The sequence below is a fragment of the Gallus gallus genome, chromosome 6, assembly GCF_016699485.2.
Source record: "Gallus gallus isolate bGalGal1 chromosome 6, bGalGal1.mat.broiler.GRCg7b, whole genome shotgun sequence".
Lineage (NCBI taxonomy): Eukaryota > Metazoa > Chordata > Aves > Galliformes > Phasianidae > Gallus > Gallus gallus.
The window spans coordinates 18,767,701-18,795,313 of NC_052537.1; the positions used below are offsets into that span (position 1 = coordinate 18,767,701).

At 40.0% G+C, this 27,613-nt stretch overlaps 2 protein-coding genes across 2 annotated transcripts; both read right to left on the minus strand.

Annotated features, from left to right (window-relative positions):
- Positions 1-5,727: 5,727 nt before the first annotated feature.
- Positions 5,728-8,947, minus strand: GDF2 (growth differentiation factor 2). The gene is given in 2 exon segments (NM_205432.1): positions 5,728-6,875; positions 8,512-8,947. Coding segments are annotated over 2 exon segments (1,284 nt in total). The 5' UTR covers positions 8,858-8,947; the 3' UTR covers positions 5,728-5,937.
- A 3,348-nt stretch (positions 8,948-12,295) lies between these two features.
- Positions 12,296-26,709, minus strand: GDF10 (growth differentiation factor 10). Its single transcript, XM_421648.8, has 3 exons — positions 26,345-26,709; positions 21,035-21,939; positions 12,296-15,133 (listed from the first exon to the last, which is right to left on the minus strand). The coding sequence occupies exons 1-3, from the start codon at positions 26,634-26,636 to the stop codon at positions 14,942-14,944; spliced, it is 1,389 nt and encodes a 462-aa protein (XP_421648.3). The 5' UTR covers positions 26,637-26,709; the 3' UTR covers positions 12,296-14,941.
- Positions 26,710-27,613: the final 904 nt, after the last annotated feature.

Here is a 27,613-nt window from a genome sequence, read left to right on the forward strand (position 1 = left end):
CAACTAAAGGTGGCAGTAAGAGCAGCTTTCTCACTGGCAGAAATGATTTTATTTTATTTTATTTTATTTTTAACCTAGAAGCTATGCCAACAGGATTTGGAAACAAACTAACTTTGGTTTTAATAGAGCCTCCTAATACAGTTGTATTTTAATGTAGCAGTGATACTGGGCTCCTAAATACTGAGAGGCAGAGTTTATTAGCTCAAGCATAGGACTGTGCTAATGAAAACTTTAATGCTTCCAGGACTCTGGTAAGTGTTTCTAGACAAACCTCCCCTGCCTTTTATAGATGTACAAGTCTGGGTCAGTACTACTTCATGGCTGTCTGCATTGGGCATTACTGGATTGCGTAGGCATGGTCTATGACTGTCTTTTCTGTTCTGGTCTCGCTATATTTGGAACAAGGAGAACCTTGTCCCTGAGTAGGCTTTCTAGGTGCCTTGGTAGTATAAGTAACGAATAATATCACCTTAAGGTTCCTTTATAGCTCTCGGGCTAAAAGAAGTAATGTTAGGTTTTTCTACCTAAGTCTTTCAGACCTTACAGTGTACAAATCTGTAGAAATTGAAATCAAAGCTGATGAAATTGTTTTTAATGTCTAACAATTTACATTTTAAGAGAATAGCACCTCAAATGAATAACGATTATATTTGTATATTTTAATTTTCTTATGGTAATATAGCTTTCTCTTTCCTTCCTTTCCCCTGCTAGAAGGGACACTAAAAAAACATTCAAGAAAGAGAAAAGCAAAGGAAGAAAAGTACGAGAAGACAGGACATGATTTAAATGAAAGATTAGGGAATGATCAGAAACGTACATTTCCATTATCTTTGTTTTCAGCCAGGATTCATGATACAACCAGAAACAGGTGGAGAGTCATCAGAGCTCATAGCACAGCTGTAATAAACTCACACTGTGCAGCTCTACTGAACTGCCATATTCTGAATAAGCAGAAGATTCAGGAGGTCTTCAGAGAAATGCTTTCCTGCTATCTAGCCTTAGCTAGTTTAGTCACATAGTTTTGCATTTTGGTAAGTAGTTTTTCAACAGATTTAGGGAATTGATCTTCAGTCTTTAGACAATTAATGTATTATGTACTTACACCGTATTGTGTGTATCTTGTAGATTTATTTCCATTTATAATTGACTTTTTCTTTTGAGAATGGTGCACCAAAACAGTGTTAGCCAATACTAAAAAGTGAATATTAAATATTCCATTGGGAGACTTCTTATCCTTATTATTTGAAAAACTGAGAACTCCAGTAACACACAGAAGCCTTTGTTTAGCTGCCAGGTACTGCAAACAGCTGCTACCAAGCTAAATCCTAGACACTGTGCTGCTGATGCCCCGCCAGATCCAATGCCAGATCAAACACATCCTGCCCATGCTGTCCACAGTGCTGACGTAGGATGCAAGTGCTCAGTATGTCCAGCCAGACTAACTATTGCTGTTTTAAGCTATCTACTTTGTGTAAAGTGGTGTTCTCTGCCGCTGTTGGCTCAGAAGTTTTGGTTACCAGCCTGGTACCAAGGCCTGGGCTGTCAGACTGTTGCTTGCTCAACACTTTTGGTGTGCTGGGCCAGCATCAAGGCCTGTGAGGGAACACCGGAAGGCCTGCAGGGCTCCAGCCAAAGCCTGCGCCTCAAGAAGGGGCTGACTCACAGCATCTCATTTTCCAGGCCTACACTGAGGCATTTCTCCTGTGAGGCTTCATTTGATTTTTGACTGATGATCTAGAAGAGGCTAGAAGGCAGGGTACAAGAAAGAAACAGGGCCATCTTGGCAGCAGCTGACCACAGCTGTGAGGTAGCTTGGTGGGATTATAACAGTGCTGAGGCACCCTGGCAGCAGCAGCCAGTGCAGAGATGGCAGCAAGGCAGTGTGGAGACGGAGAGCAGAACAGGCTGTGGGCAGCCCAAAGGGAGACTGACTTACAACTGATGTTATATTTAAGGCACCATGGGAGGGGATAAGAAAGGCTCCTGACAGCCCAGCGATGATGCTGAGGGAACATGGAGGCCCCTCACAGCCCAGAGATGGTGCTGAGGCAACATGAGACAAAACTTAGAGAAAATACTGCAGAGTGAAGAAAGCCCCACAGGATGTTTTGTAGCCCTCAGTCAGACCTAGAGCAGCACAGAGGAGATGTGTGGCTCAGGCACCTCCAGCTTGATCTTCCTGCCCCACAATGAGACCAGCAGAGCTCTTCAAGTGCCTTGCTCTCCAGAGACTGCTGCAGGACCTGCCTTGGTTTTGCCTTTGCTAAACATGTGACAAATGGTAAGTTGGGGAGTTTGAATGGGTAGAAGGGAGGTGGTTAGCTCTCAGATGCAGCCAGAGGGGAAGTGGAGCTCCTTTTAAGCTGTTTGAAGTTGAGGTCTTGCCTCACAGACATTGTTCATTTGCTATTTTTTGTTTTCCCAAATTGTTCTGTTCCATTCTGTACCCTTCTAGTCTTCTTTGCAATAACAGACTTAATTCAGTACTGCGTATGGGCAGCTACAGCGAGACGTTAATACCTTCTGCAGCTAACAGTGCAGCCCTATGCAGACCTCTGTGTTACATGATTATTGTGGCCAGGCTCCGAGGAGGCTGGAGAAGACTCTGCTGTGGTCTGGGAGCAGTGTTAGTTGTGCTAAAGTACAATTGTGTCTGAAATGATGTTTACTTGAGAGAGAGTCTAAAACCTGTTACTTAGAATTTCAGGAATTGGCAATTCTGGGTTAACATTTCTGTGTTGTCAGGATATTTTCAGTACAAAGGTATCTGAACAGAGAGCAAATGAATATCTCCAGATTCCCATGAGCCCATTGGCTCTTAACCTATAGTAAGAAATAGTGAAAATGGAGATCTTCTTGGCTTTAGTGATCACTGTTGCAGTATTGTTGTTAAGTGGTAAGTTGTATCTGCTGCTCTTCTATGTTGGGACATAACGTAGAGGATGCTGTGTGTGCCGTGTACACAGACAAGGTGGAAAGCTATGTAAAAATAGCATCCATCTTCTCTCCTGAACAACTTCCACCAGCTAGTCATAGTATCTATTAAGAATGAAGTGCTGCTGGGTAGCCTTAAAATTGTCTGTGGCGTCAGCTGGTGATTGTAGTGTTAAGGGGCTGTTATTACACAGCCAATGAGCCTGAATATGATGACACACTTTAGCCATGTGTTTATGTTAAACAAATATCCTTTATTTTTAACTGTACATCTGCTGGACATTGCACAAGCCCCAACATGCTCTGCAATAGCAGCACACTACTGGTTAACATTCACAGTCTGGTGGTGAGAAAGTGTTTCTCAGTGTCTAATGGGGCCTGGCTTCATGCAGATAGCAAGGTGCTTTGCCCACTCTTTGCAACTTGTGTATTTTCTAGTGCTTTTTGTCTGCCTGGCTGACTCTTTGTGTTCCAAAGCAGCTGAAAAGATAGGGAACATGACCAATTGTTTAAAATGAAATGTTCAAAACTTAGGCAGCTAAGTTTTTTTACAATGTCAAACCAAACATCAATTTGACACACGCTTCAGCTGTGCTGTAGGTAGCATCTGCAGTCACTAGCAGGTTCTCATTTTTAATTGGCCCTGTTCATCACATTAGGAAAAGATTCATGTTTCAATTTACTACTGTACCATCCAAAATGTTAAGCCCTATGGGAGTGTGATTGTTAGAGCTGGCTGGAGATGGAATTGACTTTTTTTGGTTGAAATACAAAAGAGGCTTGTAGGACAGTTTTGGGAAAGAGTCTGTAGAGCTTCACTGAAGTTCTGAGAGAATAGCTAGGATCTGAATTGAGCTAAAAATGGCTTTTTATGTTTTTTTGCCTTTTTTTCCTTCCAAGAAAATAATCGATTTTTGAGAAACTGTCTCTGTGAACATGTGAGGACTTGTCCTTCTATTTCTCCACTTTTTAATTTGATAACTGACAAAGTCCTACACTCAGTGTAGTCAGAATTAGAGCTAGGACCTTGTGTTTAGATGACTGGAGGGCACAAAGCTACAATTACCTTGACACATGTGTGAAAAAGAATTCTAATGTGATCACACCAAACACTTGCTTGGTAGTTTGTTTTACTTGAAGAAGAGAAGTTGTGCAAAATATTATAGATCTAGGAGATATCAATTCAAAAGGAAGAGAAAACAGATTTCCAAAAGGATGAAGACATAACAACAACTGTAAGATGACAGAAGCCAGTGGGGAGCAGTAAAATGAGAGGATGTCACATGAAACTTAAGAAGTTAATGACATGCAGCTATGGGTAGATAAAATTCTCATGGATCCAGATCTCAGATCTGATCCAATTGCAGCCCTCTTCTAATGGAAAAGACCGTAAATCAGCCACAGGATTCTGGTGAATCATACTTTGTGCTCATGGTTTGTGATGTAACCAACAGTTCTTGATAGAATTACAACTGCTCTGCTTGCACTCACCTGCTATTTGCTCTATATTAAGTTAACAATAGTAAATAAACTGCATATTAGATTTCAAGCTGAGCTTTTCATAGCAAATGAATTCGTCTTGCCCACAGACTGCCCTAATTTGAAACATATGTATCCATTTAAATCATGTTGCTTCCATATATTAAGTTTCTTTTCATATTTCTGCCTCATTAATATTTAATATTTTGAATATATGTGTAGTTTGCTGTGAGTTTGAATCAAAAGTGGTAGATTTTTTTGGTGGAAAGTGGAATAGTAGAAATGAAGTGGACTATGACGGCATTGTATGGCACTTACAATTCGCACCTGAAACCAATGCGAAGTACTGTCTTTTCTTGAACAGGCAAAACCTTCATTAGAATCAAAGAAAGTTTTCCCTAGTTGCAGGAAACATGGAGTTGTTCTTTAGTGAAAATAGGAGTAAAGACGGGAGAGCCGTTGTATGGTAGTGTATTTCCCATAAAGTAATGTAAGTGTCCCAGAACATAGAAAGGAGTTATCAATTGTTTCCAGACTTCTAAAGGGTGAAATAATTTTGTATGTAAAACAGTGTTTATCCTAAGAAAAAATAAAGAAAATAGAGTCTGGTGTCATACTCCAAAGAATTTAGGCCTCTAAAAATTAGCTTGTTTATTTCTTTTCACAAGTGCTGAGCACTGCCAACCCCCACAGTCGTCAGGGTACAGATCCTAAGACTGGATGTCGTTTGACTGCATGTTCTTGCAAAGAAATACTAAGAATATGCAGTAGGTCAAAGTGGCTCCTTTATCTTTGTGAGGAGATAAGGCCTGCTGTTCCTCCTAGGAAACAGTGTCTTAGAAGCGGAAGGCAATACTTCTTATCATGCAAGTATGTGCCATAAAAGGGTAAAAATAGAGACATTGAGGATAAGACAGCTGAAACCAAGGCACCTGCTACCCACAGAAGGAAACTTGGGAATCAAATGAGGTGGAGAGCGTCATCTGTTTGGGAAATTAAAAAAAAACTTCACTTACAGGAGAAAATAATTTGCATTCAAATGATTTTAAAAGTCTCTGAGATTATTGATGTGAGAAGATTTGCAGGATTTAGACTCCCTGCTTTATCATACAAACTAAATGCAGTTCAGTGAGTTTACAGAAGTTGGAAATGTAAGAACTGGCTGAGAGAGTTAGATTTCTATGCCTATTAGAAATTTAGAGGACATCCTCAATCCCAAATGCTGCATGTGACCTAAACAGAAAGGGGTTTAACTGGAAAATTCAAATAAGGTTTTGGCTTCTGTCATTCTGGCCAAATAACACATAGTTCTTTCAATCTCACAAAGTTTTAATTAATGGTATATAATGCAGGGTATTTACAGTGATTGCCATTCTTTAAATGCCATCTTTCCTTTAAAAGCAGCAACAACAACCAGCCCCATGCCGTGCTCCAAACCTTGTTTGCAAGGATTTTCATTTGCATCACTAATGTACAGTTTCACAGACAGCAGAAAAGAGTATATTCTTAGATATTCAGCATATACTACCTGCAGCCACATTCTGCCACTTTCATCCCTTCATAGTTATATATCAAAGTGGGCACACCAGCATCATCCTTATAAAGAATAGAGATTGCATCCAATTTAGTTGGAACACAACAGGCCTTGGAAGCTTTCTTTGGGTTTTGGAGATGCACCAGAGTCTGGACAATAGCATGTTTGGTTGGCGTAACATTATCTGTGAGGGGGAAGAAGCAACCTCCTTTACACTCAAAAGCCTCATAATCTTTGGGTGCAATGATCCAAGAATCCCAACCTATTTCTTTAAAGTTCACATGGAGTGACGTTCTCCGACAGTGGTTTGCTCCTATGCTTCTCTTGCTTCTGGAGGAATGCTGACGGGGCCTAGCAATGGCTTTTTCTTCTCTCTGTTCTTCTTCAGATGAAGAGTCGTTCTTTCCTAATTTGTTTAGCACACTTTCTTGTTCATGAACAATCATCTCCCGGAGCTCCACTTTGGTCTCTTTTGTCCCATTGCTGCGATCATTGGAGAACACTATTAATAGGGGCAGATTTTTAGTGTCATGAGTAACAGTAATATCCAGCTTCCCACAAGGAAAACCACTCAGATCCTTACTCTCTATAACAACCTCTAGCTTGTTTTTAGTCTTCATCTTGTCTGCCTTGACCCATCTTTTCACAGCGCTGGACACCTCAAACATCTCCCAGCCACAGTCCTGAATACTGTGAGAGACAAGTAAAGATTTGGTACTTTCTTTGTTTTCCCAATGGTCTCCATCTAGAACATCATAAATGACCATGTTGCCTTCCAGTCTGGAGGGAGACCCAACTTCCTTGTGACAGGAGATAAAGATTCTCAGTTCAGCTCTGGTGACTTCCTCATACCGTGGAATAGAGATGTTGAAGAGCAAGATGTGTTTCTGAAATGAGTGTTCTTCTGGTGAAATTAAAGAAACAACATCTGCAATAGGAAATAAAAACATGTGGTTACAGTGCCCCTGACAGTCCAAATAACTTACTTTTAAAAGATACAGGATGTGTTTTGGGAGTAAAATAAGACCATGGCTACCTAGCTTTGAAAAAAAAACAAAAAAACAATACCATCTTCTGACCAGGTTTCAAGGAGCAGAGAGTGAAATGTTAAAATGGAGTTCCTCGATGTTGGTAGTATTTTCACCAAGACTTCATGAAGGTGAATGCCTGAGGGAGTGGATGGGTAGCAGAGAGAATCTGACTAGAACCAGTTGCAGGTGGTGCTGTAGCAGGTACTCATGTAGGAAGTGTTAAATATAGCAACTTCCCGAAGATAATTTTACAGAAAGTATTCCTAAAAAAAAAAAGCTATTAGCATTTATCGCTCATCATAGTGCAGTGGGATGAACTGCTCTCCTACTATAGAGAAGCATGGTACGTATTCTTTTTAAGAATTAACTGTGCTAAGCTTTGTCTTCAAATATTTTTGAAAGCAGTTTGAATTACTGAGAGTTAGAGGAGACAGAAAACCTTTGAAAAACCTGTATCAAAGCTCGAGAATCTGTTTAAATTGGGACTTGGTGATAAACAGTCCTTCATATTTAGGTATATTCCAGGCTTTTGTGAACATTCATGTTTTGTTATTTTTTTCAGCAAACGTGCAGAACCAGCAACTCTGCCTTGGGAAGGGCAGATATTTTTCTGAAAGATCAGATTGCTAGTATTTTAAAGTCATCACTGAATGATATCTCTTTGATGGTCAGTGTAAGATAATTACTCAATCATCATTGTGTTTTAGGGCAATTTTGATTAGCTACCATTGACCCTTCTTCTCTCTAAAGCAGTCTGAGTGGAGAGTGGGATGTGGGAACTATAATCTAGCTCATACTGTTGAAGTTTCCTTCCATTTCAAGACTATAGTCACTTATTTGGGAATCTGGAGATCCTTGTAGTGCTTCTACCTGTATACAACTATTTTTTAAAAGAATAGATTCTTCCTGTCTCGTTTCTATTCCAAAGAGTTCACTTACAACATTTTTTTTACTGTCTCTTGAGATGGAGCTTTCAAAAATCTATTTATTGTTACACAGGCAGATTTGGATTTTTTTCAAGACGAGACTAGATTTCTGTGTAAATCTTCCCATCTAAATCAGAATTTGGAGTGAGCACTACTGGATCCTTGCTTGGATCAAGGCACAAATTTCTCAGTTGGCTATTGTTTTTTTTTTAGGATTGACAGAAGCCTACCAGAAAAAAAGAGCTCTCTGGCATGAATGTCTCAGTTATAGATGATGAAACATTTGTTTTCTGACATAAAAACGCAGTCACAAATCTCTAGCTTTGAGAAACGTGATTCATGTAAACACTCTATTCAACATATTGCCTCATTTTGTACATTGGAGAAGATAAAATTGTACAATAAAAATATCAGAAGTAATTTTTTAATTGTATTTGTTAAAGATTGAAAGGAGCAAGGCCACAGTCCAAAATTTTAATCTATTTACTTTCTAAATAGCTTGTGGGATTTAGGCAATCAGTTTCTCAGAATTTCAAAAGCATCTGAGTGACTGCCGTTCATATACTTCTTTAAAAATTCTTGTCCACACACTTAGGACTTCTCCTACCTTCAGTGCTGAAGCTCCTCACGATGTTGGATGCAGGGATGGAGGACTTGTCCGCTGTATATCTGTTGTATAAATCAATCATGAACTGTGGTGGCTCTTCTTTGGTCTTCACTTGTGAGGGGACCCTTGATAAATTCAGACTTCTTAGTAAATCTGTCTTCATATTCTCCAAGAAAGATTTAAAGTCAAAGTGGGTGTCATGTTCCACTTCCCCAGGATCATGAAAGAATGCATCAGACTCTTCCATAACTGGTAGCTTTTTCCAGTTTTCCAAAGGCTTGCCTCTTGTCAGGCAGGCAATGATATTGAAAACAGACAGTGCAGCTAATACTCCAAAATAATGCATTTCTTATGTATTTACTTTCTGATGGAGAGACAAGAGGACAAAGTATTTTAACTGATTAAAAATGTTGAATCTTTACAGACAGAGGAAAGGAGGTGGAAGGCAAAGAGCTGAAACGCCCTTTGCAAATCACTTTCTTGTGTTCTTTTCACAGTCCGCTTCAAACCCCAGCCTCTTGTCAGTTGTCAAGCAGATTGGTTGTACACTTGCCCTTATCTGAGTCATTGATGCCATGCTTCAGCTTCCGTTATCTAGCAAAGCTCTTAGTTAATGAAGATTCTATAAACATCTGACAAACACACATGGCTAGTGGGAAGGACATTGTATATTGTAAAGAATCCACATTTCACTTTAGGGTCATCGTTGCTTAATTACTCTCTTTTAGCATTTCCTTGCCAACTCAGACAGAAGCTTTCTTAGGGACGTGGAAGATTACACAGTTTTCATCATGACTAGAAAACAGAAATCTAGAATGAATTTATTCTATTGGCTATTAGTAAATAACATCTTACAAATCCCTGCCACGTTCCATTAATATGCCATCTCAAAATCTACAGTAATTTGAGGGAGACCCGTAATTCTGCAAGACATGATCTCGTGACAGTACAAACAACCTTAAAACTTCTTTCTGTTTATCAGCCAAGAGCTATTATTTGTACACACTGTAATATCTGTTTTGTGTCAAATGAGCTTCATGCTGTTTGCAGGCTTGTACTTTTTCAGTCTGATTCTTTTGGTAGATGGGAGTTAATTATTGTTTTTATAGCATCTTACATAATATATTTCTTAGATTCTTGGTGGTCAATACAGTCCAAGAGCAGTAAGGGCAACCAGTGACCTTAGAATGGAAATAGAACAAACACTTCTGAGGCTACATAAAAAGTAAGAGTCTGATACTGTTATCCATGAGAAGAGTAGGACAAAAGCGCAAGTCTGATGGCAGAATTTCTTATGATACAAAAGAAAATAAAGTGTGTATTTACAGGCAAAAATATCACTTGTTATTTATCTTAATTAACCTGTTAGGTTTTAATCTAATGGTGTGTGTATTTTGTCTGTACTGTTAATGTATCATCTTTTTATAAACACAGCTCAATCCTTTCTACACATATGCCACAAATTCTGAATAATATTATGAGCTCTTACTTAAAAAAAAAGAAGTCTATTTGACAATATTTTATCCTTTCTGGCCATTCTTCTCTAGTTTGCTAGCAGTGCATGTGGTGTTTACAGTGACCTCAATCTAGGTCATCATATATTTTTTCAAGTGACAACTGGGATCCAAGGTTCTGGTTGTTCATGTGCTCCTACCCTGTAAAGTCAGAGCAGATTATTTGCCATTGATTCTATTCTCCTGAATTAGCAAGGTTGTTACTCAAGGCTTTTGTATTTTCTACTTGTGTGCAGAGTCCAATTGCTTATATTTGGCTAAGCATAACATTTCAAGGGTCTCCAGAAAAAATGAAGAATGTCTTCTTCTTTTTATAGCACATGTTCTGAAAGACTATCACTCACACTTAAAAATCCTGGTGCTTCATTTATTGTTTCATTGTTCCCGGCTTACACCTTTTAAACACCAGTTCTACTCACTTCCCTGTTGGATTCAAAAGCCCCATAGCACTGGCATTTTCTCTCCATAGTGTAATCAATTTACTTCTCGGTTTGCTTTCTGATAAAATAAACAGATAGTGATTTTTTTAGTCACATTCTAGAGGATATTTTCTTTAACTGTTTTTGTTTCTCTTTTTGTGCCTTTTCCAGAATTTCAGTCCTTTTTTGAAAAGGTGAACACTGGAGCTATACAGGGTTTTCTAGTGGCAGTCTTCCAATGCCACATGCAGGAAAAAAAAAAAAAAAACCTCCTTTCCTGCTGGGGTTCTCTGCTCCACAGTGCATCTTTTCGTAGCTTTCGTTAGGTCTTTTTACATAACATCACCCTTGATGCTTATATTATACTGCAGGTTCATGACACCCACCAAATTTATTTTGAAAGTTACAGTTTTCAAGGGTGCAGTCTTCTGCTCAGTAGGAACAGCCTCTGTTCCTTGTGCCCAGGTAGAATATTCTGCATCTGCCTACCTTCAAATGAGTCCTGATTGCACGGCTAGATCAAGCAGTCTATATAAATACCATACTCCTAAAAACTCTTGTGCAAATGCTGTGGAGGTTGTTATATATAAAAGACTTCCAGTTCATATATAAAGATGTTACATATTGTCAGGCCAAGTGTCATCTTTGCAGAAACTTAACAGTGAACAGTTTCATTTAGTGGTAATTCCATTTTTAAGCTGCTCTTTGAGGTTTGGCAGTGAGACAGATGTTAATTTGTGTGATGCATAAATACATTAACATTGTCCAGTAGTTTCCATTAATTATACTGCCTTGTGAAAATAAATTGTAACAGTCCACAAAAACCGAAGTACATTCTAACTATTGCTTTTACCTCTGGCAATTAAACTGTGATCTCAAAGAATTAAATGGAATGTTGTAGTAAAAAATATCCTTTAAACTTTACTGACTAGTATCTGCTGATTTTCTGGTTTATCTGTCTGTAATCATCTGCTATTGATATACTCTCATTCTGGGGGGATTAGTGAGATTATCTTGCTGTTTTTTTTTTAAGTGTTTGTCAATAGTAACTTTTTCTAGAAATGTGAACACTGAGCGGAAGGGTATACATCATGGCCATAGAAACCAAAGAGCTGTTAAGAGAGAAGATTCAAGATGGCGTTGAATCTATCAGTTGACAGCATTTTTGCTATTTTTAAAATAATCTAGATGTATTAAATACAAAGTTTCCTTTTCCAAAGGAAGAATAGACATTCAAAGACCCAGAAAGTAGCCACTTCTAAACAAATTGTGGTGAAAGCTTGGTTTGCATTAGAGAATTGACAGATATAGCTAAACCACAAAATGTCTTGTGACAAAATGAGTTTCTTCTCTAAGTTACAGTACTCCACCAAATGAAATAAACTTTAATAGTAGCAGAATTTCCTCTTTTGTGTAGTAAGGGAACACCTTGATAGCTGTGTCACTTATGGATATAATTTTGTTTTGTCCATGCTAACAGACCTCTCCTCATAACTTGCATCAGCAGATCTAGGATAGTGAATTTGTACCCAAAGACTAATTCAAGATACAGAATAGATTCCTTAGGGAAAGTAAATGCAATAGACCAGAACATAAATACACTATGCTACTATATCATTCTCTTCAGAGCTATTGCTAAATGGGATCAAGATGACATACAGAGGGAAAAAAAAGCATCATGTAGAACAGAAATGGCGATGACTTAAGATACTTTGGGGAGTTTTATGCTAACTGCTGTTCTGGAGGAATAAATGCTTAATTTCTGATAATTTTTCATTTTTTTTTCCTTATATTTTACCATCATTGTCAACATTAGTTGAGTGTCTCTTGATTTATGAAAACACAAGACCCTTCATTTTTAAGGGATATCTTTAATAGCAACAGTACATAAAGGTTTGTCTTAGTAATTGTTGTGTAAATCCCTGTCATGCTTTTGGAGAAGAAGTGCCTAACAAGATTCATGATCTTTTGGCAATTGTAATTAGCAGTCACTACAAGGTGTCTTAGAGATATCTACTTAAGAGTGTTAGAATGAACGGGCAAGAAATGTTGATAGATTAACCCTGTAGACATTCCTCTACACACCAAATCTTGCTTTTATGTAGGTTAGTGGGGAGGGACACACTTATACAACTCTACTGTCTGGGAATCTGCACCCCATGAATACAGAATATTTGTGGTAGAAAGTACCTCATGCCTTAGCAGGATAGAAGCCTTCCAGATACAGTTATTCATCAGAGGGTAGTGTGTGTTTTGTATCCTTTCCCTAAGCAATGTACTTCTAATGCAATAATAGAGAAGGATAGACTGTCCCTCAAGGAGGAAAGGCTCAGCATCTAGCTCCCTGTGCTACCTTACAAGTTCCAGAAGTTTGATCTGCCCTTGGTCTGCCTAGATTATTGCATACCAAGTGGGTGAAAATGGAACACATCACCAGTGTGTCCTGGCATGCAGGGATAGACAGAAAGGGAATTGACAGGGTCAGTAATGGAACATCAGTTGTTAGAGGAGTGTTGCAGTTATGAGGGCTATCATGAATGTATCAACAGAGGATTGTAAGAGAATTAGAGGAAAGCGGAGTTATTTCTGTTAAGACTTTTAATGGAACAGCTGCCAAATACTTTGTCCCATGTTGAAGTTCATTGCTGAAAAAAGAATTTAATGAAAGTTCTGGAAAGACTTCAGAAAAGAGCCACGAGAAATTGTTTTGAGGCTTAGAATAATAAGAAATCAAAGTACCTATTTAAATCCTAGCCAAAATGTAATTTGACCCTGCTCTGTGTACTAAAAATACACAGTGAATATATTTGGGATAATAGACAAAAAGGATCTAATAAAAATAGGTTACAGTAAAATCCAATGGATTGAAGCTAAAGCTCAATAAATTCAAGGTATGATTAAGCCACAAAGAACAAAACTTTTGGAACAACTACTAGTCCAGTAGAGAGAGTTTATCACTTGAAGTCATTAAAGCCAAATTTATGCATGTTTTCCAATATTTCCAAGCTTAAAAAACAGAAGTTTCACAATACACAATGCAAAAACTACTGAATGTAACAAAGTAGATTTATAGAATGACAATTCTACTATTTTTAGATACTACTGTTCCTTTAATTTATTAGCTTTTGTTAAAAGCATGTAACATTCTAGAGGATATAATTTACAAAAATATAAATCTTGGTTATTATTATTTTTTTTTTTTTAGTATTTCAACATATTAATATATAGTATGTGTTACTCAGAGCACATGTTTAACAACCAAAATCATCCAGCAAATAAAAAGTGTGGGATGTTACATTAGGTCTTTTGTAGAACAATTTATATATTAGGGAAGGGTAACCAAAAATGTCAGTATTAACATATGGTGTATATGAAAGCTTATACAGTGCAAGGTTTATTATTGCACTTATTCCAAGTGCAAGGCCTTGCACCTGGGTCGTGGCAACCCCTGCTGTCAGTAAAAGCTAGGAGATGTAAGGATGGAGCACAGCCCTGCCGAAAAGGATCTGGATATATACTAGTGGGTAGCAAGCCCACAAGTACCCTTGCAGCCCAGAAAGCCAGCGGTAGCTGCGTGTTCTGCCCAGAGAAAAGAAGGCTCCAGGGATACCTGATAGAGGCCTTTCAGTATCTCAAAGAGGGCTAGAAGAAAAGAAGGGGACAGCAACTTCAGCAGGGTCTGTTGTAATAGGACAAAAGGAAATGAATTCAAACTAAGAAGGGGGGATGTAGACTGGATAGAAGGAAGAAGTTTTTTACAACTGGGTTGGCGAGGCACTGGAATGGGTTGCCCTGGGAATTGGTAGGTACTCTGTTCCTGGAGACATTCAAGGGTGGGACTCTGAGCAACATGATCGAGCTGTAGGTGTCCCTGTTCATTGCATATATGCATACCATTATAAAGGTCCAGATGACTTTTAAGGGTCCCTTCCAACTCGAACAATTCCATGATTGTATGATATGACCGTGAAATATACTTGCTTCCTGAAGAAAACATACATATTAAGCCCTTTATTACAGCATGTTTTTCAGTATAAATATGCAGATTATGAGTGTTTTAGGCAAAACATTTTGTGTACAAAAGTGATATTCTAATATAAGCCTGCCTTTGCAAATTCACTTCCCATCTTCTTAATTAATTGAAGAGATAAAAATAGTAAAAATAGCATATAAAAACATGTTTTAGTCTTTTGATTATGAAAAACTTTACATTTAATTTTCTCACTAAATACCAATGTGTCTTGGATAGGTGGGTTAGGAAGATATTTGTTAAAGTATTGAATGCCTGGAAGGTGAATGTACGAGTCAGAAGACGGTACTAAGGCATATTCTTTCAGATGGGCACGTGTACCATTCTCATCTCTCCACATGCCTTCTGCAGAAGAATTGTAGACTTGCATTCATTTGTCAAGTCAAGAGGATTCATTTCCCATTCACAACTTCCCAGTGCAGTCAGGCAGTATCTGTAGGTGTTGTTGAAGATGTATTTGTATGACCTTATCGGCAGGCACAAGTTTCAACTGACATATTGGGGTATACCTTCAAAACAACGTTTTTGTTCTCATCTAAGAACAGGACACTGAGTGAGCTCATTTTGTCAGGAACACAGCAGGGCTCTGGGATGCCGGGAATGATTCCCACTGCTTTCACGATGCTCTGGATTGTAGCGTGATTTGACGGTCTGACAACCTGGAACAGAAAAGGAAATGGTTATTATTTCATTTACGAGAAGTCTCTTCTGCAAAAGGGCTTGGAAAATGACTGCAAGTATGTTTGTGGATTTTCTTGTTTGTTTGCTTTTCAAAGAAGAAATATATGTGATTGAGTCACACAGCATAGTCATGCCCTCACATTTTCAGCCTTCTTGCACAGGATGTTCCAAGCTCATACTCCTTCTGCTGCCTTCATAAATACCAGTGGAGGGCACTGGTGGCACAGCCAGCAGTCAGCTGCCTGGAAAGAGAACAGTGTCCTTAACGGTAGCTATTAACTGCTGGAGGCAGGTATGCAGGAGAAAAGGGCTAATAGGGGGGGCACACTTCTCAGGCTGTAAGCTATCTCTTTCTTAACTTCTTTTCTGACTGGGAAAATTGGCTACTGTAATTATTTCCAAAATAACTATTTCAGTCTTCCAGTAGTATTTCTCATATAGATGACGCTGGAATTAGTTACATTTTCCTGGAGCAATTACTGTTGATTAAAATAAGCGCTCCAGAAGCACAGAGCATTTTGTGATCAGAGGACCCTTGCAAATGGATACTTCATAACTGCAGCCTGCCTGCTGCCCTCTGACTTCCTCAGCAGACTTCCTCAACACCCAAGCTCCTAGTTAGTCTTGAAGTGGGAGAAGAAAACAAAAGGCTGAGAGAGTGGGAAAAACATGAAGTGAGATTTCAACACAGCTTTATATCTACATGCTGTTTCAGGTACTGAACCACCATCTATTGATTTTCTGACACAGTAGAAAATTATTTGAGAAATGCTGTTAGCTATAGTGGCACTGAGAATAAGAGGAGAGCTAAGACCTACATTTAGCTATTAAATAGTATACTATGTATAACTCCTTTATTATTATTATTATTATTATTATTGTTTTTTTAAAGCATGTATTCAGAAGTTACACTTGGCCCTTGTAGTCTGAGCAACGGAATAGTATTAAACAGTTTCCACCATTTCTGTTGCTTCAGGTACATAGAGTCAAGCAGAGGTTTACCACTGAAGGAGTGACAGGTGTCGCCCTTTCTGTGTCACTGCCTCAGCACAGAATGGAATAAATATTCTCCAAGTACATGATGCACTAGTGAGGCGTACAACCAACCAATGAGGTTGAAACTTCAGCAACTCCTGTTCATATGGCATGCTTGAATACAGTCCCCAAAATGAGTGCAGTAACAGCTGGTCAAATCCGTGTGGTCATATTTGGTGTTTTGCTACAGTTTTAGTAGTTTTCATCAGATTTGTTATAAGGGGCACCTTGGGAATGAAAAAGTGGAGATTTGCAAATCTCAACATGGAAGCAGATACTGTGAGCGAAAAGAAGTAGTCTCATATAATTTCTATTTTCCAGATAGCTATGTAGTATATACAAAGCATTATTTTTTATTTTATCATGAACAGTTATGCAGTGCATAGCTAAATCAATGTTTTTTTTTAAGAATAATTATGTTCTGATACATTTGCTTTAAGTGTAACATCATACCAGAAACTCAGAACAGACCTTAATTTCTGTGGAAGTTCCTAGCTGTTCCTTGTTTAAAGTGACTTCATTTGAACCATTACAAGGGCAAAATGTGAAATCCATTTGTGATCCTTTACTGTTTCAAGACAGCATCCCTGTCAAGATAGTCCCAACAGATGACCAATCCTGGAAAGAGCTTTTCTGTATTTAGTGTGCGTTGGCATTATTAGCAACAGTTTACTCTCTCATGCCACCCTTAATCTTAGGATTCCAAAGCTGTCCACAAACAAGCAGCAGTAAATTAGTCTAATATTTGATACATGAAGTAGAAATAAGCTTCTGCCTACATTATTCATTCCAGCAAATCTGGACAGCAAGACCAACAGAAGTATTCTTTATGTATATAAGCAATTGCAGGGTTTGGAAATTCAAAGAACTGAAGCTCCTACAATCTAATTCTTGAAATAACCTGTATGACAAACCTCCTGAAATGGTCCTGTCTCCTTTATTCCTTCATAGTGCTACTTGTAACAGTCACAGATCTTAATATACTACTGAAACAGAATTTATTTACCCCACATGCAACAAATAGCCACCATCATTGTCTTCCCTGCCAGTTACTGTATTGTAGAATTCCCACGCATGAGCCTGCAGATGATCCTACTAGGATCTTGTGAGCCAAGTTCAGTGAGAGAAGCTGTCACCCCTGAAACTAGTTAGAAACAATTCAGCCTGAGTAAATCAGGCTACCAAGATGACAGCACTAATTAGGTTTCTAATGCCTGCAAGCATACATATTATGAGCAACAGTGCTTAAAGAGAAAGCTGCTTATTATGGAATATTACTTTGCGCAGAATCTGGCTGCCTGAGTCCTGCACCCACAGTGGAGCCAAGCAGCACACCCATCCCACATCCAGCCAGGCTCTAAATTTTCCAGCCCTTCTGGAAATCTGGCCCAAGTGCTCAGTGACCTTGGGCTGAGCTTGACTTTAGCCTTTATACCAATGTGCTGAAGTGGAAAGATGGAAAGTCTGAGTTGAATGCCCAGTAGTGATGGTACTGGGCAAGCACTATGTCTTAAATGCTGGCTACTAATTTTATCCATCAGGCCAGGTTCTGCTCTTTCTTAACCTCTAGGACAATCCTAGCTGGAGGAAATTTTAACCTCGGAAAACAAGAGTGTGTTGATGTAGTTGAAAAGTAAATCTGAAATTCTTCAGGCTTCACTCCTTATTCCTGCTTTACATCCATTTTAATGTCTGCTTTATCATGAACCTACTGATCAAAGAACACCCAAAGAACACCCTCTGCCACATCTTAATAAGCAGTACTTTTTAGCTTCAATAAAGTTTTGTTTGTTTGTTTGTTTTATTTAGAGAGTGGAATTAAAACCCCAAAATCATAAATAATGCTTTCCCAAGGACATAATCAAGATTATTCTAATTACTATTGACAAGGGAGATGACATATCCATATGCTGGTTTCTTAGTGGTAACCATGGCCACTGGACCAGAGATGTGACATGGCAACAGAAGTCAGCAAAGCACTACCAAAAATAATGCAGCATTCCTATTATGGCAGCTGAAAATGCAGTTTATCTTGATGCTATCATAGAGGTAACATTGGCAATATGTCTTCATATCTGAATGAGACTGAAGTCTCAAGATAATATTTAGCATACCAACTTTCTCTAAATAAGATGACCGCATGAAGAAGTTACAAGCATGAAGTCCTTGGAGCTTGATACCATATTTCAGAGTAAAGAGGTCAGGGATAAATGCACAGGATGAGCCCTGAACTGCTGTAACGTATCTCTTCTTAGGAATAAGTTAAAAACTAAGAGTCCTGTTGGGTAAGCTTCAGCATCCTCCTGCTTAAATCATTTGTATTGTCTTTGTGAGCTGTTCACTTAAAACTTTCTGTATAGACAAATCTTACCCTTTCCTGTTGGTCAAGCTCAGTTTCTATCAGGTAGATATACATGCTGCCAAAACCCATTATCAGAAAGGAGAGGCAGAATTAACATTTCTTGGAACAATGAAGTGTTGCACTTCTAAATGACAGTACTACACAATGCACAGTCAGGGAATAAGAGTTTCAGTGACAAGGTAGATGAACTTGAGACAAAACAACTTGTACAAGTGTTGTTTTGTATCAAGAAATGCAGTTAAGTTAAATGTGCAGATGTACTAAATAAAAATAATCTTTCAGTGCGATGATTCTCAACGTTCCAAGTATATGATTCTCTCCACAATTTAAAAAGAGTGCCTTTCAAATAAGTTTTGTTTCTCCAATCACCAGCTGACTGCACGGTCCGAGTCTTTATGACTTAGAACTACACCCAGACTTTGATGTAGAGCTAGAAAGATTGTATGCATGCTTTCCTGACTTGAGACACATATGCAACAACAAAGGTTATTTCTCCTTCCACAAAATTTATAGTAATTTTTACACTCTGACCTGAGCTGAAGTTTCATTCAAGCCTGCAGATATCCTACTTGTCCTTGCTCTGTTGGAAACCTTCATTTTGATAAGTTAAAACTGTGAATCTGTCTGTATGCTTTTATCCTTCTTAAAAATACAAACCTAACAAAAAGTAGACCTCTTCCAAAGCAAATCTAACCAGTGTCAAACCAAGAATCCCCAAATCTGGGTGTTGTTTTTTTTTTGTTTGTTTGTTTTTTTTGATACCAAGATGCTAGTAGAGCTACAATAATTCATCTCTAAGTAGCAAATTGAGAATTAAAATGCTTTTGATTTCCAAGGAAATCTGTATTTTATAGCAAGCAATATTTCTAGATACAACATTAAATAAGTCAGCAATACAAGCTTATTTCACTGTTCCAACTATAAATGTATCAATTCTCCTTTGGTTCTGTCAGCTTCTCTGTGCCATGCTGCTTTGCTCACAAGAATCCAGGTGTGTAATTTTCTTTTTCTTTGGTATGTATGAATAATGCATTAGACTATGGCAGAGGACCCATATTCCTGAGCTGTGTTTTGTAATTTGAGTGATCTCTCTATACTACAGCAGAAAAGTGAGAACTGTATGTGAACCTCTGCAAGTTTAATTTTTACCAGAAAATGTATCAGTTTATGTAAACCTGGGTCAGCATTGGCAACATACACAAGAATACTTGGTCTGGGCACATTTCTTCACCCCACTCTGAAATCTGGATTTCCAGTGTTCCTGGACTTAAACTAGCCTGCATATCTACTCTTCATGCAGTCATACTACTGATTTCAACATAAACATACATCAGACACCCTATAGGGAGATTCTTGTCTCAGAGCTTTGATACGCTTTTCTGGAAAACACTACTATACTATTACTTATGGACAGTGTCCACATGTCAAAAAAGGAAAGGAAAGGAAAGGAAAGGAAAGGAAAGGAAAGGAAAGGAAAGGAAAGGAAAGGAAAGGAAAGGAAAGGAAAGGAAAGGAAAGGAAAGGAAAGGAAAGGAAAGGAAAGGAAAGGAAAGGAAAGGAAAGGAAAGGAAAGGAAAGGAAAGGAAAGGAAAGGAAAGGAAAGGAAAGGAAAGGAAAGGAAAGGAAAGGAAGTTAAATGAATAATTGGGCCATTTGTAGGTAGAATTGCAAAATAATTACTTTCTGAACATGAACGTTATGCTGTGCTTCAAACCTTTGCCCTTTATCTGAAAGCCCTATAAAGTGCAAAGAATTTCTGTGTTGCACAGGATTGCCAGAAATTCTGCTTGTTGCCATAGAGCAAGTAAGCTGGGAGAAGGCCAAATCAGATCTCGACTAGAATTCAAAAACTTCATATTTGCCTCTTTATTAGGAAATTTCACACTGCTTCTCTAGAAGGAATTCAAAACACCAGAGTTAGAGTGTTACAGGCAGCTACTTGGCATTCTCTGCTGCATATGGAAAAGCAACTTTTTTTTAGCTCCAGCAGGATTTTCTTAATTTTAAGACTTAAATTAAGGAAGCACTAAAGAATTTTGAGACAAATACCAGTTTAATTGGCATTCTTATTTTCAAAGTAACAAGCAGTTTCTTCAGTTAAAAATGTGTCACTGCCCTTCAATTTTTTCCTAAGGTAGTACCAGTGGAATTCAGAAATACTTTGGTACAGTACCTTGTTTTATTAGTTTTAATACTGTATGCTTCTGATACCACACCAAAATAATTTGGTTTAGTGTGTAACCCCAAGGTAAACTTCAGAGATTTCTTATTCTTCAGCTGAAATTAAAAATAACTTGGAATCTTTTTGCACTCTGATGAATAAGTTGGTAGGAACAGTACTGCTTAAATTAGTTTGAACAGAGCATCAGAAGACAGTGAGATGAGAAGAAGTCTAAAGGTAAAATCTAGCTAACGAAGTAGTTGGGTAGGCAGAGCAGTAGTCTACTACTTGCAAGCTAACAGCAATGAAAAGGCATGCTACCTTGGGTATTGGAAATTCACATGTCCCTGCACAGTAGTAGGCATCAAATGATTTGGGAGATATGATCCATTCATTCCAGCCAATATCAGCAAAGTCAACTTTCATGTATCTTCTTGAGCAAATCCTAGGCTCATTCCATTGTTTTCGCCTTGCTTTCTTCATTGTTTTTTCATCAAAGTTTAGCACCTGAGACTTTGCAAGCATTTCTGTATTTTCTTGCCCTTTTCTCCTTCTATCTTTACGGGAGGCTTTTGGCTTCAAGGACTTGTAGGCATTCTCCCATATGTCATGTTTATTGTATTGGTTGTTATACTCTACCTCTGGCAACTCATTGTTCTGAATAGAACTAGAGAGGTAAGTATCCCTTCTCACTCGAGTATCAGCAGAGGAATTAGGTGACAGACTTCGATCCCCATCACTGGAAGGGAATGGGTCATAACGCTGTAGGGTGACAGCCACACTGTTAGGTTCGGAGATTGCAAGGTCATTGGCATAAACCAGTATGTAAGGCAAATGACTGGTGACCTGCTCAGGGAAGCCTTGGTGTTTCTCCCCAGAATCAAGCTCAGCACAGAGGATGAGCTCTGCAGATCGTTTTGATTCTTTTATGATATGTGAAATGTCCTTGGCGTGCCAAGCCCCTCGCCTTTGAAGAAATACAGTGATGTTCCCTTTCAGTTGTCCATAGGCAGAATTCTGGGGGATGCTTCGGAAGATGAGGTTGAGCCTCAGTATGGGAGGCAGGTGTAGGAGGCGGCACGATGAGTTCTTGGATCGCTTACAAAACACTTCCCGGTGCCGAGGATGTTTGTCAGCATAGAAGTGAAAAGTGGCAGCAAGAACCATCTCTGAATCCTGCATAGATGTCAGATTGAAGCAGTACACGGGCTTCTGCGACAAGAATTCTGGAAGAGAGCAAGGAAACCATTATAAACACCCAAGATAAAAACAACTACAACAACAATAATAAACAAAACACCAGCAGTCAAACCACTTATCCTTACCAATGGATTAGTTAACTTTGCTTTTGCTTATTCGCTTCAAACCAGGTAGTACACTGAGCTTATTGGAGTCATTTCAGCTTAAAACTGTGCAAGAAATGTTTGCAGTTATACTTAAATGTAACTTTTCCTATGGCACATGAGCAGATAGAATGCCTAGATAGAGCATCATGTCTTCATTGATATTAATGTTTTGACAGCATCTCCCTTGTCCTCTGTACTTCACTATACGCATAGTGTTGTTGGTAACATACCTGGCCCAAGCGAAACACGTGCTGCACATGGCATAGAAAATGATCCTTGACAAAAATAACTTTTTCAGAAATGAAAAGGCATACTGCTTACTCCCTTATTACAGATCAATAAGATGCACAGGAAAAATATGTACGACTAGCTTAAGAGTATACAGGAAAGTGGTAGCAGAATTAGGAAGTGATCCCTGTTTTCCTAAGCTCAGACTGGTAGTAAAAAAGCATTAAAGGACAATAATGGGTAACCACTATATTGGTGCTTGCTGTCTTCCAGTTCAGATATGTGCTGGCTAGAGCCATCATTTGGACTAAACCACAGCAAGTTACAAAGTTCACTAATCCCAAGACTGCATAGATAGCCTGGAAGTAACTGTGGTTCAGTAGGCAATTTCCATCCACACGATCTGTATTTTTTCTTCCTGATGCGGTGAAGTGGAACAGCCTGTACTGATACCCACTTGGTAACATTTTCACACTTGGCAGAGCAACTGACAGATGGCATCCCGTGATGAAACCCTGCTTGTTTCTGCAGTTCAAGACAGGATTCCTATCAGAAAACTTTTCATCAGTACTAGTCATATCCAAAGATGCTCAGTCTATGAATAAAATAAAAGAACTTAGATTCAAGTCTTCGGACTATTTTGCTCCTAGCACTATCAGTTCTACAGAAACCTCTCAAGCTTATGCATCTTTGGGATAAAAGTGTTTCAAATGTGAGTCTTGGAGCTGCACATGAGAAGGAGATTTGGAATTAGAGCTCAGAAAGGAAATCTAAAATATTCTAAATTAGTTCTATATTCCAAAGTGAAACAAATTATGCAAAAGTCGATTTTCTTTGTAGTAAAGAATCAATCCACAGCTACTGAAAAGCTGGAAAATGCCTGAAAGTGTGTTTTTTTAGGGACTAAGGAAACTTGAGTTTCGGAGGGAGCATAGTAATATAATAGTAATTCATCATATCCTTCATGCTTTTACCAATATTTCGGCCAAGAATTTTTATGCTTTACAGATCTACTCTTAGTTGAAAGGTACTAGCTATATATTATTAAAGTTATTAATATTTTACTGATTGTATCTACCTGTCTACAGCTTCAGGTTCAGAATGCAGGCAAGATGTATTGCAGGTGTATGCAGAGATGGGTAGAGAAAAAACAGGGAAGTGGCCAAAGAAAGAAAGAACTTGCTTTTAGTGGGCAATCCACCTGCTAGGAGAACCTTGCATTGCAGTAAGTAAAGATTAGCAATGCAGATTTACTGATAAAACGTGTGAAAAACAATATGTAGAAAACCTAATTTTAAAAGTTTTTAAGCTATGAAATAATGTTAAAGCAACTGTAAATCTCTAGAGGTGAGAATTACAGTTTTGTGAGAAATCTTTATTTGCTTTTCTTACACACAAGATACACAAAACATTCTTAATTTAATTGCTGCTGCTATTTTCTAGTCTTCACCAAAGCCTATACTTCATTTAGTACAGAAGATGGATGGCATTCAGGGAATGAGCCTGAGCTTTAAGAAGCAATTTAGAGGAGGGTTTTGTGGCTTAGGCAGCTGCTTGCTGCCATGAAGACCGATTCTTTTGTCTCAACCTAGATGAAGTTGGGCAATAACATCATATCTCATATTTGGTCACAAACTACATTCCAAAGCCAATTATGACTTGACTGTGCAGCTAACTTTGGTCAATTTATGCTGTTTTCTAAAGCTACAAAATTCTCTGAAAACAGGAAAGCATCTAAAGAAAAAACATCTATAGACTAGCTTGTCCCGAACTAAAGCAAAACTTGAACTATGGACTAAATGCGTATCTCTCAGCTCATTCTCAGATAAACGACCAACTCTTGTGAACACACATGGGATTGAGTTGAGAAGTGGTGATGAAATGTCTGTGAAGAACTCCTAAAGTGCTAGACAATTCTAAAATAGTGCTAGAGAAACAACATTATATTTGGAACAGGCGCAGAATTCATATGCTATACACCAATTACCTCACACTGAGTATAGACTACTGTTACATCATAACCCAGTCAAAATAATCCATACCCTTTAAGGGATGTATGCTTTCTGAGGGCTAAATAGCAATACAACTCTGCAGCTGAGAAGACCTCAGTAAATGCCTATGGAATTTACGGAACAAACTAAGTCTGGACTGACATGTTGTAACAGTGGTCCACTTTATTACAGATGCTAAAGTGTGTAACTACAAAGAGCTTTAAGCTGCAGCATAGAAATAAAGGGTTACAGGTTTTCTGAAGGGGACTTTTGTTGTTCCAAGGAATGGGCATAAAAAAATAAAGAAGTCATTGTAAGTAGAACCTGTTTTGCTTATCTAGATAAGATAAAAAGTGTCATCTATATTTCATTAAGATGAGATATTCCACATCTTGTTAGATGATCATACTGATTTATTCTCTCAGAAGAACACTAGAATTTCTTGGAGGATGTAGAGGGAAAAGAGAAACCATACTGATTGGCAAGTTTTTCCCCTCCCTTGATCTTGGGTCATTCTATGGTTATTTCTGACCATTCATCCCTAGACCAATGAATTAAAAAGCAATACCTTTTTTTTTTGTCCTTTAAAAAGAAAAAAATGCAGAGGAGCTTCTGCTTTCATGTTGCACACATTACTGGGGAGAGAGGACCCAGTACAGAAGGTATATAGGTGGAATACAGGAGAAATGAGTTTGGACACAGTTGTGCTTTATCTCTACACAAGTTACTCTGCAAGAATCTCTGCCTTGGTTCCATGATCTGAGATGAGCAAAATGCTGACACGCAGTTGCTCAGTGAAGCCTGTGTGGATAGGAAATGCTATTTGGTGTTTTGAAACTGAATTTATCCGTGTGGATGTAAGTTACCTAAGGGAGGGGAAAAAAAAAAAAAGGAAGAAGAAGAAGAAGAAAAAGGTACAATTCTTGTATTCCTACCAAATCACTCTTGTGGCATGGGGCCTTGCTTGGATAGCAGCCAATATCACTTGAGTATCAGTTCACCAAGAAAAGTACAAGTAGAAGGAGGAGGTCATAAAATAAGCATCCACAGTGAAAGCTCCTTTCTAACCCCTGTTAGTTAGCAGCTGGCTAATGATGTAAAGTATGAAGGTTTATTTCCCTCCCAAATGACTCCAGATACTGTACATCTTTACTCTTGGTTTCTTTACATTGACATTAGCCACATTATCTTCCATGGGATCTCCTCCTTCTAAAACGGACAGGATGACTTTTTAACATTACACCTGACATTGGATACAAATTTAATTGATATGCGCTCTAGAGTACGAATTATTGTACAGTAGTCTAGTAACGCCTAGTTAGCTAATAAGTTACCTATTATTTGTGCCTATGAAAACAATTCTTTTGTAAGTGTAACAAGTGACATTCTAGAAACCTACCTCATTCTCTAAGAACCAACATTCTAGTTACAGTCTGTAAGAGTTAACTTAAGGAATACACTCTCCAGACAGGGTTATCTTAAGTTTCCTTGTCAACAGATAACAAATGTGAAGAATATTAGCTAAGTAAAGAACTTATTTCGAGGTAAGAAGCTTTAACAGTGTTTGTGCTGTTGCATTTCCATAGGCCAGCCTCCAGCTAAGTAAAGAATAAGGTAAAGCATCTGCCTCAGGTTTAGGCAGAGCAAGAACCCGAGGTTGTGAACAGTTTGAGACGGTCCCGTAGGCGGCACTCCTAGCAAACCTCGGAGCCGCCCCGGCGGCTGGAGGGGAGGACCTGCGGCTGCAGCAGTCGCTGCTCAGAGCGTCTCAGGAAAGGTCTGGGAACAGCGCTCCGTTCGCTGACACTTTCACATCTCCCGCTGCGGAGGCTTTCTTGAGGCTGACCGCTTCGGGGCAGATACTGTCTGTGGACAGTACTGTCGGCAGCGGTGGGAAACCACTCGCGTCCGAGTATTAGAGAGGGTCCCTCGGCGTTCCCCCCGGCTGCGCAGACCCCCAGGGGGCGGGACACCCCGCAGCCACTGACAGCTTCTGGGCGAGCCCTGAGCTTCAGGGCGAAGGAGCAGCGAGCGGGCGGCGGCGGCGGTCCCCCCCGTCCGCTTACCTGGCCTGCCTTTGAAGCTTCGGACCGTGTTGCCGTGACCGGGGCGGCTCCCCTCCCGGTTGTACTTCTCGTAGAGCTTAAGCATGTGGACAGCTACCATGTCCTGAGCGATGCTACTCAGCGCCAGGGATTGCGGGGCGCCCCCGCGGGGCTCCGGGCCGGGCGAGTCCCGGGCGGGCGGCGGCTCGGCGGTGCAGCCGGGCTGGGTGCCGGCGCCCTGTCCCGCAGAACAGCGGCAGCCCGCGGGCCGCAGGGCCCAGAGCAGGAGGCAGCAGGCCAGGCGGGCCGCCATCGGGTCTGCAGCTGCGGGCGGCCGGGTGCGGAGCGGAGCGGCGGCGGTTCGGGCGCTGCCTGCGGCTCGCTCTGTCCCGCACGGCTCCGCCGCACCGGGACGAAGGGGCGGTGGGGGTGGCCTCCCCCCCCTGCTGATGCCGTCTCCGCCGGGCCAATCCCCGCGCCCGCGGGGCGAGGAGCTGGGGGTGGCGGGGCAGGGCGAAGGGCTATGAGGTTGCGGGTACCCTGGCAGGGGACGCCGCGTTGCTCCCGAGCAGGACTTCCCCTGTCTTTTAAGCCTAGCGGGGAAAGGCTCTAACGGAATCAGCCCTCGGCCGCTGATTGGAGACGCATGTCCTCGCCGCGGCAGCGAGAAGGCACCTTGGCTGCCTGAGCCAGCGGGGAGGGGGCTAGGGAGCGGCGAGAAATCCCCGCTAAAAGGCAGAGGCGAGCACAGAACAGGCGATGCCAAAGGAGTGAAGGGCGGGTGGATGTGAGCGGTGTGAGGAGTGGGGGCATACACGTGTGCAGGAGGAGGCGCGGGGGCTTTCTCCGTTCGGACCGGCGGAGCTGAAGGCTCTGCCGTGGGAAGGGAGCGCCGCAAATAGCGGTCGTTTCAAGCAGTCCGGAGAGCAGTGAGGTCCCGGTGGGTCGGCGTTCTGGAAGACCCCGTGTGAAGCAGCCAAGAGTGCAGCAAGGGTCACTGATAATTCCGAGGAGATACTTAAATAGTAGGGGTTAAAGGGGATGTGCACGGGTAAACTTTCGTCACTGGGCTATTTCCATGCGTAATCTGAAGGAGGAGAATACCAGGGTGAATTTCTGAAGGATTTACATGGCTTAGGTCGGAGGGCGTTGATTTGAAAGTGAATGGTGCGTTGCACTTATCCATCATGTGACACAGGTAGTTCTGAATCTTAGCTTGTAGTCACCCAGCGGGCAGAAGATCTGTTATAATGAACAACAGTTTTAAGGCAACCTATACTGGAGACCAGT

Coding starts and splice junctions, on each gene's coding strand:
- GDF10 (XM_421648.8), bottom strand. CDS start 26,636: ATGGCGGCCCGCCTGGCCTGCTGCCTCCTGCTCTGGGCCCTGCGGCCC. Junction 21,940..26,344: donor AAGCTTCAAAGGCAGGCCAG/GTAAGCGGACGG, acceptor GCTCTCTTCCAG/AATTCTTGTCGCAGAAGCCC. Junction 15,134..21,034: donor GTGAATTTCCAATACCCAAG/GTAGCATGCCTT, acceptor TTTCTGTTCCAG/GTTGTCAGACCGTCAAATCA.